The following is a 14,492-nucleotide window of genomic DNA, read 5'->3' as shown; positions in this document are numbered from 1 at the left end:
GATGAACTCAACAGTTATTTTGCATCGATATTTACAAATGAAAAACCTTTTGTGGCAATGGGAAATTGTGGAAGCGAAGTTGAAAAATATGTAATTAATGATATTGAAATTTTACAAGATTATTTAATGAAAAAACTTTCGAGCCTACAGGCCAGTAAGGCTCCTGGAGTTGATGGAATATACCCTATAATCTTAAGGGAGGCAGCAAGTGAGTGCATTGAACCATTGAGGCTAATTATGCGAGCATCACTAGACTCTGGGGGAATTCCGTTGGATTGGAAAAGTGCCAATGTATCTCCCATACATAAGGGTGGCTCTAAGAGTGAAGTGGGAAATTATCGACCTGTCAGTCTGACTTCAGTGGTAGGGAAAATCATGGAGGCAATGATCAAGGGTGGAATTCAGGATCATTTGGATAGAATTGAAATTCTCAAGGATACTCAGCATGGTTTTGTAAAGGGAAAATCATGTTTAACAAATCTGGTTCGCTATTTTGAAAGGGTCACTCACAAGCTGGATTTAGGGAATAATTTCGACATTGTTTATTTAGATTCCAGCAAAGCTTTTGACTCAATCCCACATGAGTGGTTGCTTTATAAGCTGGAACAGGTTGGAATCACTGGGAAAATCCTTAGATGGATAGCAGGATGGCTTCAGGGCAGGAGGCAGAGGGTTGTGATAAATGGCTATTCCTCAGATTAGGTTGATGTAAGAAGTGGGGTTCCCCAAGGATCAGTATTAGAACCACTGTTGTTTTTAATTTTCATAAATGACATCGATGAAGGGATAGAGGGCGTGATGTCTAAATTTGCAGATGATGTTAAAATTGATTGAGTAGTTAATGATCACTGTCAAGCTAAGCTTCTTCAGAGATAAACTTCAGGAATGGTCAGAAAAATGGCAGCTATGCTTTAATCCAACAAAGTGTAAGGTATTACACCTGGGAAACAATAATCCCAAAATAACTTATTCACTTGGTGGAGTTCAACTAAACCCAGTACTGGAGGAAAGGGACTTGGGTGTTATGATACGGTCAGACATGAAATTCTCTGAGTATTGTAAACTGCCATTATCGATGAACTACCGAACTTTTGCAAGTAGAGGTAGGGACGTGATAATCCCATTATACATAAAGCTTTTGTTAGACCACACTTGGAATACTGTGTTCAAGTATGGAGACCACACCTTAAGAAAGACATTGAGCTTCTTAAAAGGGTGCAAAGATGGGTAACTCACCTGGTGAGATTGGCAAAAGGGCCTCTTTATGAAGAAAAACTTCGAATATGTGAGTTGCAAAGTTTGGAAACTAGACACCTTAGAGGAGATTTAATTGAGGTGTTTAAGGCTCTGAGAGGCATCAGTAAAATGAATGAGGACGAAATTTTAAAGATTATAAATGATGCTAGAAATAGGGGACATAGGTTTAATTTCCTTTTCTTTTATTAATTATTATTATTATTATTTTTTTTTTTTATTTGTTTATTTTTTTTATCATTGTGTTGTTTGGGTTTTTTTTTTTTTGGCTGGTGCAGCATAAGCTATAGGCTTTCTTGCGGCTAATGCTAAGTGGTTTTGAGCTTGATTCAAAAAATTGTGCTTGAACAATTCATCAACGACTTTGTGGAATCCTACTTCTTTTGCAAGACTTACAATTTCTTTTTTGTAACCCGATCACATTGCATTCTTCATATTCAAAAACGATATCAGGGTATAACTGCTTCCACAAGCCATTCATTGATCTATACAACTTTTTTCCAAACTTCTCCAATCATTTTTATACTGTTCAGAATATTAAAACCTTTCCGAAAAAATCCTCCACGTTATTTTCATTGCTTGTTATCGGTTTCAAAATTCAATCCCTGTAACTGCGGGGACTCGGATACTGGGACTCCCTTATCAGAAATATGAAAAAATAGGACTCCTTCATCCTCGCTTATGTTTTTGTAAACATGTTAACTGCATGTGTGTATCATGGGGTTTTTAATCCACTTGAATGAAAAACCACCTGACTTTAAGAACTATTTTCTTTCAATTTTATGTGCGAAAACTGGATAATTTTGTCAAGTACCCGTCACCAGCAGCTGACTAATTCTGCCATAATGAGAAGAAAGACACTTCCCTAAAAATGTCTCTGCCCCCCACAATCCACATTGACTCAATTCTGTAATTTTTGAATTTGATTCATAAAAGTCGTACATCAAGCCAGCAACAAAGGTGTTAACTGCCTATTAAATGCTCACATAATGAAATCCACCATTGTAGTATGTAAATCATAATAACAATAGCAATAAGATCATTTTCAGGGAAATATTACTCCCTTTTTTAAGGAATTATCTCTAATGATAATTTCCAATCATTATAGATATTGTTATCTCTAATGAAAATTATCATTAGGGACCACCTGCCATTTGATGAGTGAATAGAAGTCCCAGAACATGTTGTCATAGTGTTCTTTTAACCTGTCATTTTAAGCACAAAATTCTTTCACATGAGTGTTGGCAAGTAAAAAATCAACTCCATCTAAAAATGTTTATAGCACAGGCAGTTTGGAATATTTCTCATTGATTTTTTTTCCCCCTTTCCAGGCCAATTAATGCATTGCCCTCTAACAGGCTGCCATTATGATTATAATATATTATAATCATAATGACAGCAGCTTTTTTGTGGATTTTTTTTCTAACCCAGGTACAGATTTTCACATACCATTCAGAAGTGTGGGGTGGGATTTAAAAGCCACTACAAGAATTTTAACTTCCCTGTTCAGTCGCCGAAATGGAAATTATTACTATTCATTCATCCTTTGGAATATCCTTGAAAGGTACTGAGGCATATAACAGGATCAGAAATATTTTTTATATGAAAGACTCTCTTCCACTGGAATGAAATTTCCACCTTATTATGATGGTTTGTTGAATAAATGGCAGATTAACTATATTGCTGAAATAATTAATACCAGCAATACCATTTATTTAAAAGTAGTGCAGTTAACAATGAAACTCATGGTGGTGAGGTACATTCTACTGTGAACATTAAGACCATTTCATTCATTATGTAGTTTAACACATTCACTGCTGCTTGATGCATATAAGCATTGGGGGGGGGTCCCCATTCACCTGACTTAAAGAACCATATTATTGTGATTTTACAGAAGAAAAACCAGATAATTTTTGTCAATCAATCTTTTCCAGAGACTGATTAATATAGCTGTAGTGAGAGGAAAGCCCAAAAAGTCTCTTCCCTTCCCAGTCTAGAATGACTCAAGCCTATGATTGCTGAACTTGGTGCATTAAGATCAGAGTTTTTAGGTGACAGTAAACCTTCCAAACACTGATTACAAAAAAAAATAAAAAAAAGAAGACAGGAGGGCCTAGTTTTTATTGACTTGGCTATTTAAACTGAGATTAACTTCATTGGTCATGTGACATTTTGATTGGCTTCAGAGATATTTGGCAGTAGTAGAATCTCTTCCCACAGTCTCTCTAATTGCACCAGAAAAATCCAAGCACAACAACAACAAAGTCTCTCTAAGTAAGCCGTTATTTGAATAAACTAACCAAATTGAAGTGAACAAAGGTGAGGTCAGGGCCATAGAGATGGTAAGCAAGAAATTCCTCTACAAATCCTTATTACAGGGGCTGCCCCTAGAGTTCAGTCATCTAGGATCATATTTCACTGCTCTGGAATATGATCCTAGATGAATTCCTGGCCCTGGACCTGGGGGAAGTAAACTCCCAGGTCTTAGAAGATGATCTAATACTGACAATCGCTGCTGAAAGCAGAGCACAAATGGAAGTCCAAGCAAACCAAGCACTTAAATTCCTTCAAAACTGGGCTGCTGTCCACTTCTTAAAAATATCAACTACAAAAACTAAATCTGTACTGTTGAAAGACAGTCTAAACTTAAGAAAGCCACCACAAATTAAACTTCATAGCCAGACAAACTAGTTGCCGAACTGAAGCATCTAGGTATCATTCTAGAAACCAACCTGTCCTTCCAACCTCATCTGAAATACTTGAGAGAAAAAATAAGAAGATATGCCGGATTAATAGCTAGAATAACAAGAAAGGACTGGGGACTCAAAAAATGCACGCTAACACTGTTTTTTTTTTTTTTGGTAGTCGTTGGCGCATCGGCTTCTGTGGCCATAGTGCACCTCCCAAGGTTTTTGCAGTACTTTGATCCAAGCCCGAGACGGGATTCGAACCCGCGACCTTTGGGTTGCCAGGCAGGCACCTTACCCACCTGGCTAGCCCGGTCGGCAACTAACACTGTACTATAAAGCCTTCCTCACCCGGGCGATTATGTACGCTTCCCCTGTGTGGTTCCATAGAGCCACAACAGTAGTTATCAAAAAGATCTTGGACACCATACAATGCTCAATTCTCCTGGTTGTTTGTGTTTGTTGTTTGGTTTTTAGGAGCATTAGCAACTAAGGCCATATTGCCCCGGGATATGCGGTGGTCATTCCCTGACCTTTCTGCATCCTCCGTATTTGGTGGTGATGGGCTCGAACCCCGGTCTTATCAAGAAGCGTGTACTACGCACTGCTGTTCCTTCCCACCTGGCTATGGAGGTGCCTATTCTTCTGGTCATCACCCGTGTCTGCCATACTGTTAGTATGCATGCCCTCCAAGTCCTGGCGGGGGGTCGTGCCCTTCGACTTAGAAGTTATACGCTGCAGAATGACGTACCACCTGACTAAAGGATTACCCTACACTCTCGGGGAATACATTATCAATGTAGCAGAGAATAGAAGAGAAGAAAGGACCAGACTTGAGAATCATGTGCAACAGGCATGGCAGGAAAGGTGGTCTACTTCAACAAAAGAGAAAAATACCAGGAAGTTCCTGCCTACGGTCAGATGCGTGTATCCTAGAGTCCCCTGTTGGTTCCATCCAGGTCTATTTACAATGTTTCTCCTGACAGACCATGGTGCCTTCAACGCCAAGTTAACTTATTTTCGAATAATGGAAGACCCTCCCCTCTGCACGTGTGGAAAGACAGAAACATGGTCCCACATTATGTACAGCTGTGACCGTTATGAGGACCTCCGCTGTCAACTTATGACAGAACTCACATATCTACCAGCAGGACTGGAGCATCACCTTCTAGACTTGAGGGAGGAGTTCCTGGCCTTCACTTTGTGCAAGAGGTGTTTTTTAGGCGGAGGACACGTATTGCTATTCATAACAATTAAAACCAGTAACTGAATGAAACAACTCAACCTAATTGAACAGAAACATTCAAACGGAAGGATTGAGCTAACCACACTAAGGACCTTTTGCAACAGGACCAGGACTGAATATGGAACTGACACAGTCCACTGCTCACCTGTCTCGAGATCCCTCTACGGCGGAAGACACCAGTGATCACCAAGTCAGACTTGACTCTACACATCTCTGAACCGGACATGACTATTGCTGCAGCTTGCTGCTAAGGCCGTTGGCCTCCCCATACCAGTGCACTCTTGCACAATACTTGCTTCCTATTTCCTGAGTGAGGGGGGGGAGAAGTATTGTCTCCTCCTCTCCGTGTCACCCCATTTTCTTACATCTGGTGGGGCATGCCTCACTGACCATCTGGGGTCACCTTCTCTATTGACCCCACCTCTGTCTTTCCCCCTCAGTCTTCAGTATCCCCACCCTCTCTCTAACTTTGCGACTGTGTCTAATGAAACCAAAATTTTCCAAACCCACACTCAAAAACTTAAGTCAACCATGTAACAACCCTATTACCATTCGGCCTACCCCCTTTCAGCATAAAACATAGTAACTTTTTCTTTTTTTTTTAGGTCTTTAGCCACTGAAATCTCAGGAAATTAGGTGGCAGGGCTTGCCAGAGTAAATATAACTATACTGGGTGTACCTGGTCTGCCTCCACAAGGCCAAGTGTGGACAATGGTGGGTCCCATTAGGGGCCCAACAGCTAAAAGGCCAGATGAACAAGGGTACAAAACTTTCAATATCCATACAGTTTTAAATCTCTGGCCTTTACAGTGTACCAGTGGCGGACTGGTCAGGGTGTCCACTTGCCCGATGGCAAGCAGTGGGCCCCCTTGCAATAGCATTAGACAATATGTTAAAAATGTTAGATCTTTTAGTAGCTTAAAAATAATAGTTGTGGATGGACCGCCTTTGTCTCCTGGCAGCCAATATTTTTAGATCCAGTCCGCCACTGCAGTGTACTGTATCACACAACAATGTATACTAAGCGGAGATGGGGGAAACCCCTGGTGCCATTTGACCCAAAAACACTTTACACTTTACTTTAAACAATCTCTGAGTTACAAGTGTGAACAAATTGGTTTATATAGGAGTATCTGGAAATCCTAGTGCAAGATTTTTTTGACACTCATTCTTCTAACATTTTTATCTAATTTACTTGTATATTTTTTAGGGCTTTGTTTCACTACAGCACTCATTGCTGCAGTTATTTGGAAGCTGGTGATAACAACATTTTCTTTGTGTCCTGCTGTGCACGTTATATATAATACATAGTTATAGTTATACATAATACTGTACCATCTGTCCTGCAGAAGTTTAAAGCTAGTGTTGCCTGCAACTCCTTATGACCTGAGACCTTGACATGGAATGTATATGTGATATTTAAGAATGCATTTGGAAGTCTATACATTCCACAGAATAAATATTTTATTTTGTTCTTGGCTTGCATTGATGCACAAGTATTTGTTTCTATGTTAAATATTTAAATCTGCTACAACTTTCTCAGAAAATGACATTTTTTAATTAGTTTGCTTAATATTGATTGTTTGTTTTAAAAATGTAAATTAATTCAGTAGGTTTTTCATTTTGCAGATGAAGCACAAAGTGATAGAGCTAAAGAAAGCATACGAAACAAATGTGTGCAGTATTTAGAAAGGGCTGAAAAGCTGAAGGCGTACCTAAAGAAACATAAAGAAAAGAAACCTGTTAAAGCTGGTGAAGATGGTGGTGGCGGCGGTCGTAATTCACACAAGTTGGTCTCATTTAAGTTTCTGGTAGAATAGATCTTTATTGCAAGTTCTAAAACTTGCAAAGTAATATTTAATAGGATTTTTGTTCTATTTAATTTTAATAATATATTAAAATTGTGATTTCATAAATATCAGAAAAATATTGTAGAATTTATGTTTAATATTTTCCAATATTTTTAAATTGCATATTCTATTAAAAATATTTGTTAAAAGTATTTTTCAAAAGGAAAGCTGAATGTTCAGCCTCATTATGAAAAACAATGTACACATGGCTAAAATTATATCATAACTTAATATAAATATGCTTCCTCCTATCTTTCACTTTCATATTTATTTAACGTTTCTTATATATATTTCTTTCACATTAACTGTTAAGAGTTTTTTTTTTTTAAAGCATAATACAGTCCATTCCGGTTATTTGGGACACATCGGGACTAGTGCATTTTGGCCCGATTAAGTGGCTGCCCCAATTATCCGGAGTTTCACATAAATAGTTAAAAATACAATGTGCCCCCCCCCCTTTACAATTGGTTCATTGTACAATCAAATCACATTACGATGAACTCAACATAGTAAAGTACCATTCACTATACGATGTGCAGTAAGTGCCGGTCATTGTGATCACGTTTGTGAATTGAATTTTAATTCTATTAAACAGTGATTCTAATTAGTGAAAATAGGAGGAATATTATCCACAGGCTAAAAAAGCATAGATATATTAAGCACAAATTTACCCTTTATTACCTTACCAATTAAAAAATTAAATGATATGTGAAAATTGGAAGAATATACGTGATAATCGGAATAATTAATACGTACTGTAATATGTACATACTAACTAGTTGACATTTCTGTTCACTGACATTTGTGGGTAAGGGTTAAAATTTAAAACAGTAAAAAGATAAGCAATCAATAACAAAGAACACGGTACACACAAATTGCAAGTAAACAATACGCGCAAGAGAACGGAGTAACAAGTTAGAAAGCTTTAAAAATAGGAATGAAGAGAAGATCTGAAAATTAATTTTTTTATATGATTGAAGATTTCATGGAAGTAAACACATTTCACCATAATAACCCACAGAATTCCAGCTGTCGGTATTATCGCAAATTCAGTAAGATCGAGTTTACTGTCCATTTATGATAGATTTCACTAACAGAAAAGCCCAATAAACAGGTGAATGCTAATTGTTTTTATTGTTTTATGGTTGTGACCTCCAGAATTTCGACCGAACCACGTCATACCGTTGGAGAAATCGTAGGGTAATCTCCAGTGCTGCGGTCTCCTGCTCCCGATTAAACGGCATGCTGTCCCAATTAAGCGATTAAACCCTGGCTATTTTCTCGATTGGTTTCTGTTTTTTAAGATTTGCCCCAAATAAACAGCTGTCCCAATTAACTGGTGGCCCAAATAACCGGAATCCACTGTACAGGTGACTCCCACTTAACGCTGATAATTCGTTCCGAAAAAACAGAGCTAAGTGAATCCGTGCTAAGCGAGCGCCGCATTCCCATAAAGTAACATATGTATTTGTGAGTTGCGGTTGGTGCCATAGGATATTTCCTAATCAATAATAAATGGTAGTGAAAAGATGCGCAAACGTCGATCAAAATATTTAATATTCAAATATTTGTACATATAAAATATTCTGCATTACATAAGTATATAATTATGTGGTAACTACTTACATATCAAAATTGAACTTAAAATTCCAATTAAAATCATGAATTTAATTGATCTAAATTGACTTAATTTAATTGATAAATTTAATCATGAAAAATGTGTCGATTTTGGGTTGAACTTTGGCCCTCTTCCAAATAAACTAAAAGGGGTATTAATTTTAAATTCCCCGCAGCATTACCACTCAACAATAAAGTCAACCAATCCTTCGCCGCTTTGAAACCTGGTATATTTTTTTCTTCTTTCTATATGAAACTTCTTTTAGGCATTCGTTTCCACAAAAGTCCTGCTTCATCTATGTTAAAAACTTATTGAGAAGTATAACACACAATACCCCTTTTCAATAATTTTAACAAGTTCTTTTTTGAAAGTTTCGGCTCCTTGATCTGCACTTGCGGCTTCTCCCTGGATTTTAAATCTATTCAACCAGCCTTTACCAGTTTTAAATGGTTCCACTTTTTTTTTTTTTTTTTTTGAGGTGAGTTTTCTTCAGATCATTATATTGGCTAATCTCTCTCTCTCTCTCTCTCTCTCTCTCTCTCTTTTTTTTTATAACATTTAATTTAACTGAATTCTGCATTGGATATTATCTTCAATAAAATTAGTTAGTCTTTCCATTTCAATCCTAATAGCCGGCCTAGCCCTAGTTGCTTGCAGTGGAGCAGCTATCTTTCCCGTTGCTAAAATTAATTCTTTATTTTTTTTTATAATTGTTCTTACAGTTAAACTTGTGAGTCCTAAATTATGGCACACATCCGCTTGTCTTTGACCGGAATCGATTTGCTTCAAAATGTCAAATTTAATTTTCAAATTCAGTCTTTTTCATACATTTGTAGTCTTCGTACTGCGCCCAGACGTTGTTGCTTTTTCATTCTTGTCGGCCATTATTAACTCTTTGAAAATGTAACTGCGTTGGTTGCATTAATTATGATCCAATGTTCAAGTAAACTGTCCGTTACGCACAATGTCTAATAGTGTACTGAGTCGTTATTTGTTATTGTTATTTGGTTTTTAGGAGCATTAGCAACTAAGGCCATATTGCTCCGGGAATATGCGGTGGTCATTCCTTGACCTTTCCACATCCTCTGTATTTGGTGGTGACGGGCTCGAACCCCGGTCTAATCAAGAAGCGTGTGCTACGCACTGCTGCTCCTTCCCACCTGGCTACGGAGGCGCCTGTGTACTGAGTCATGACTAGACTTCCGATAAATGCATATAACGCAAATAAAATATTACAAGCAATATACTTGATCATTTTTTAAAATGTTGATCTCGGAACTACGTAACAAGTCACTGTACTGCAATTAAATTAGCGTACAAGAAAATTTCACTGAGCATGGGAAAATTTCTCAAGTCAGCATGGGAAATGTTTTAATGCCATTTTGCTGTTCGTTTTCAAGCTATCGACTCCATGAAATGAAACGATTTCATTAAATATGCCAAAAATGCAATCTGTAAAAGAGCGTTATAATGATCTGTGACAGCGTTGTAGTCAGATATGGGTTATAATATACAAACAGCGTTATAGCGAATCAGCGTAAAGTGAACCGCATTATAACGGGGGCTTGCTGTATATACAAAACTCAATTGGTTAATAAAGACACTTTTTCACATGATGTATTTAATTAGTTTTTTGGAACAAGAGGACAGACAATTAAGAATTATTAATATGTATAATTAACCACCCTTTTACCACATGGAGTTTTTAATATATATTTTATTAAGCATAGCCTAAACTAATATATACAATAGTGTGATGTTTCGGGTATCTTGCCAATACCCATCATCAGACCATGCTGTTTGGAAATAAAGATAAAATTAAAAAGGTGAAGGTTACTAATTAGATTTACATCGAGCAGTTCTAAATTACAATCATAATTTTTTAACGAAGGATCAGTTACAAGTTGTATTAACAATTGTGGTCATTTCTAATTTTCAATAATAATGCCAGAGTAGATAAATAATTCTAAGTTATAAATTGAGCATCTCTAAGATTACAATTATGACATAAAAGGAGCAATTCTATGTTACTATTACATAATTATATGAGCAGAACTTGGTTACACTGAGCAGTTTTTAAGTTACTTTACTTTTAGCCTATTTTATAAGATGAATTAAGACAAACAGAACAAATCTTATCTGCTTACCGCCCTCAGACCTGAAGAGAAATGGGAAAGAGGATCAGCCAACAGTGCTTTTTATAGGGCAGGGATTCTTATAATTAGTCAGTAGGAATAGTGTTAGGTTATCCTAGATCCAAAGAGCTTGAAGGCTGACCTTTGACCTCCTGCTCTGGTTCTGGGTTGCTGTTTACCTTTGATCATCTGTTATGGTGTGCAGAATGGTTCTGGGGATCTGGAAGAGGCTGTATATGATCTGCACCTCTGGATGCCTTGTTTCTTTTTCTTTCCTGGGTCCTTATTTCTTCACTCATTTTCTCATTGAAGAGATGAAAATACTGTGGGTTGAACTCAACATGAGGACAATTATTAAAATAAACCCAAACAGCCACAACAACTAAATAAATTTGTGACAGTTTAGATTTCTTCGTCAAAATCTGTCTTTGGCTTGGATTTTTGGTTATGTAATACCTTAAAAATCCAAGCCTGAAGAGGGATTTCAGCACATAAATCCAAAACATAGCTAGTTAATGTCTTTCTCAAGTTTGATTAATACAGAACTCACATATTCATTGATCTTAAGAAGTGAAATAAAAGTAGAAAAAAGTGACTTACTAAACTAAGTAAAAAAAATTACTTTTCTATTAACCCCCACTTCTGTATAATATAATATATAAATTATATTATGAATATAAGTTATACAGGGTGTCCACAAATCTTCTTTACAAAACTAAAATTTTGTGTGAATAGGGTATATGATATACACCTGAAACCACTTCCAGATAAGAGAATATATTCAAGTTTTTATTCACCAACCAGAAAACTTTCATGCCTGTATCATAACCTCCAAATCCATTTCTTTCCCCTGTACCATTTTTAATTCAACCCTTCTTACTGTATGTTATTTTGAGGTGGTTATTTTTCAATAGAACTTATGGCTGTTTAATACTGCTTATTAATCACACTCCCAATCTTTAACATCGGAAAATATCCTTCTCTCATGCTTTGCATCCCTTCATCAGTTTCATTTAAGAAAGTGAGAAACAGGAGCAGTTTGGACTTCCGTCACATGTCTGAAGAACTCCCTTCTAATCCTAACCGATTCTGAAGAGTAACAATTAATTGAAAATTTTCTCCTGTTGTTTAGCCAGCTCATAATCCAATCAGTAATCTTATCTGTGGTCTCAAAGGTTTAAAGTTACATAACAGTCTATAATATGAATCGGGTCAAATTCTTTGTTGAAGCAAAATAAACAATGTGTAAGTTATTTTCTGCTTCCAGCTTAGAAGTGGAAGCAGGAAATAACTTACAGTAGACTTTCAAATACCCAGCACTTTTTGAATATTTGAATATTTCTGAGAATGGTGGTAGTAGTAGTAGTGGCATGTGATGCAAGAAAGCAAGTGTATGAGCTTATGCAGCATCAGCCAAAAAAAAAAATCACACCATTCCCTCCAAATGCCTGTCCAGTTCCTCCTTAAATTTATTCAACCTATCAACTTCCACAACGACAGATGGAAGTTTGTTCCAGCAATTAACCACTCGCTGGCTAAAGGCAAATTTCCGCACATCTATTCTACATCTGTCCTTTCTTAATTTAAATTTATGCCCCCTTAGGTTCGTAATCTGAACAAGTGGAAGGATCCCATCAGAATTCAGCGTGCTGAACCCATTCAAGGCCTTATACACCTCAGTCAGATCACCGCGCAGGTGCCTAGTCTCCAGCCACTGCAATTTGCAGAACTTAAGCCTCTCTTGATAAGAGGATCCCTTCATTCCCCTCACCAGTCTTGTTGCCCTTCTCTGTACACGCTCAAGTAAATCTACATCCTTCCTAAAATGAGGCCTCCAGACCTGTACGCAGTACTCAAGGCGTGGCCTGACCATTGCCTTATACAGAGGGATAATCACCTCCTTTTCCCTGCTAGCAAAATTCCTATATATCATTGACAAAACCCCATGACCTGCCCTGGCAGCCTGTCTGCATTGCTCAGAAAACTTCATATCTGCCTGCACAATTACTCCCAGGTCTTTTTCATTTTCTACCACCTTAAGTGTAGTACCACACAGTTGGTACGTTTCTCTGGGGTACGTTTCTCTGGGGTACAGTTGGTACGTTTCTCGTTACTTCTACCCATATGCAGTACTTTGCATTTGTCAAGGTTAAACTTCAGTTGCCACTTCTTAGCCCATCTGCCCAAATTATCCAGATCCTGTTGCAGTAGCACACTGCCATTACTGTCATTAACAACCCTGCCAACCTTTGTATCATCTGCAAACTTCGACATTAAACCTGATATACCTTCATCAATATCATTGATAAATATACAAAACAACAGTGGACCTAACACCGAACCCTGTGGGACCCCACTAATAACATTAGTCCAAGAAGAGCAGCACCCATTGATTACCACCCTCTGTCTTCTCCCGCTTAACCATCCTTTTATCCATTGTAGCAACTTACCCTTAATACCATTCTGCTCCAATTTGTACAATAGTCTTCCATGCGCAACAGTGTCAAAAGCTTTCCTGAAATCCAAATATATGATATCAAAATTATTTTTTGCATCCAGTTCCTTTGTAACCACATCATAATATTCTATCAAATTTGTCAGACAAGACTTTCCCTTAAAAAACCCATGCTGTGTCTGAATTATTGCTGCAGTCTTGTGTAGATGATCCTGCAATGCATCTTTAACCAGTGACTCCATTATTTTACCAGTAACAGAAGTTAAACTAACTGGTCTGTAATTACTTGTGTCACCCTTCGATCCCCCTTTGTGAATTGGGGATACATTGGTCAACCACACAAGAGTAGAAAGAGAAATAGGTTAATTGGACTTCAAAAAAAAAAGCATAGCGTGCCAGATATATGCATTATGTTCCATTTATAATTTCAAAACACTTATTTATTTTTGTTTTTATGTATTTCATAGACTGTATATTATTGCTACTCTGTATTTTCAACATATGAAATCATTCATTTTGCGAGATATTCAGTAGTAGTTCACAGTATAGTACTTTAATAGTACAGTAATCTGCATTTAGTTTTTAAGGCAATTTGATTGCTGAAATCATATTGCACTAGTTATGCTATTGGCATTTGCAAATTCCATACTGGAGACAGCATTCAAACCTGAATCCCTTATTTCTTTGTCAGGTATGTTACCCATTGGACCAATTCAGCAATGCAAGTTAAAACATTGGCTTAATGCTGTCGACTGTTATTACGTAGAGATTACAGGGGTCAGAACAACTATATTATCTAATAAAAATAATAATCCTTGAATACTTAGGTTGTGATAATCTTTAAGAAACTGGAATTTTCAAAACCTATCACGTGTGTGATCCAGGCATTCCAAATTTACAAGGTTCAATGTAATTTATCAGATTAGTTAAGCAACAAGATTTGCCCCTTTACAAAACCACGTGTTCCCTTTAGTGTACCTTTTGTATCTTGATGACACTGTTTTACATTTTGATAATTGCCGCCATCATTTTCCTTACCTCTGAAGTCACACTGACCAGTCTGTACTTGCTCACTTTGTTTATTGAAAAACCTTAATGGATTGGAGATACGTTGACACATGGACATGTAAGGGCGGCACCTAGAACATTTGTTCAACTTCCGGGGGGGGGGGGGGAATCACCCATGGTGCAGGTTGTGAAAAAAAAAAAGGTGCAGGTAAAATATGTAAAAAATATAATAAAAAATA

At 37.1% G+C, this 14,492-nt stretch overlaps 1 protein-coding gene across 3 annotated transcripts in view; it reads left to right on the top strand.

Annotated features, from left to right (window-relative positions):
- The window catches only part of Vps4 (vacuolar protein sorting 4), a 237,104-nt gene that overhangs the window by 57,039 nt on the left and 165,573 nt on the right, over positions 1-14,492 (top strand). For all 3 annotated transcript variants that reach the window (XM_090377655.1, XM_090377656.1, XM_090377654.1), the window contains exon 3: positions 6,817-6,976. In XM_090377655.1, coding sequence (XP_090233781.1) covers positions 6,817-6,976 — 160 coding nt within the window. The remainder of the gene's footprint in view (positions 1-6,816; positions 6,977-14,492) is intronic.

This window comes from Mastigoproctus giganteus, chromosome 7 (genome assembly GCF_048544385.1).
Source record: "Mastigoproctus giganteus isolate SK-2022 chromosome 7, ASM4854438v1, whole genome shotgun sequence".
Classification (NCBI taxonomy): Eukaryota; Metazoa; Arthropoda; class Arachnida; order Uropygi; family Thelyphonidae; genus Mastigoproctus; species Mastigoproctus giganteus.
The sequence above is the reverse complement of the archived record's forward strand: the minus strand, read 5'-3'. Positions and strand labels throughout refer to the sequence as shown.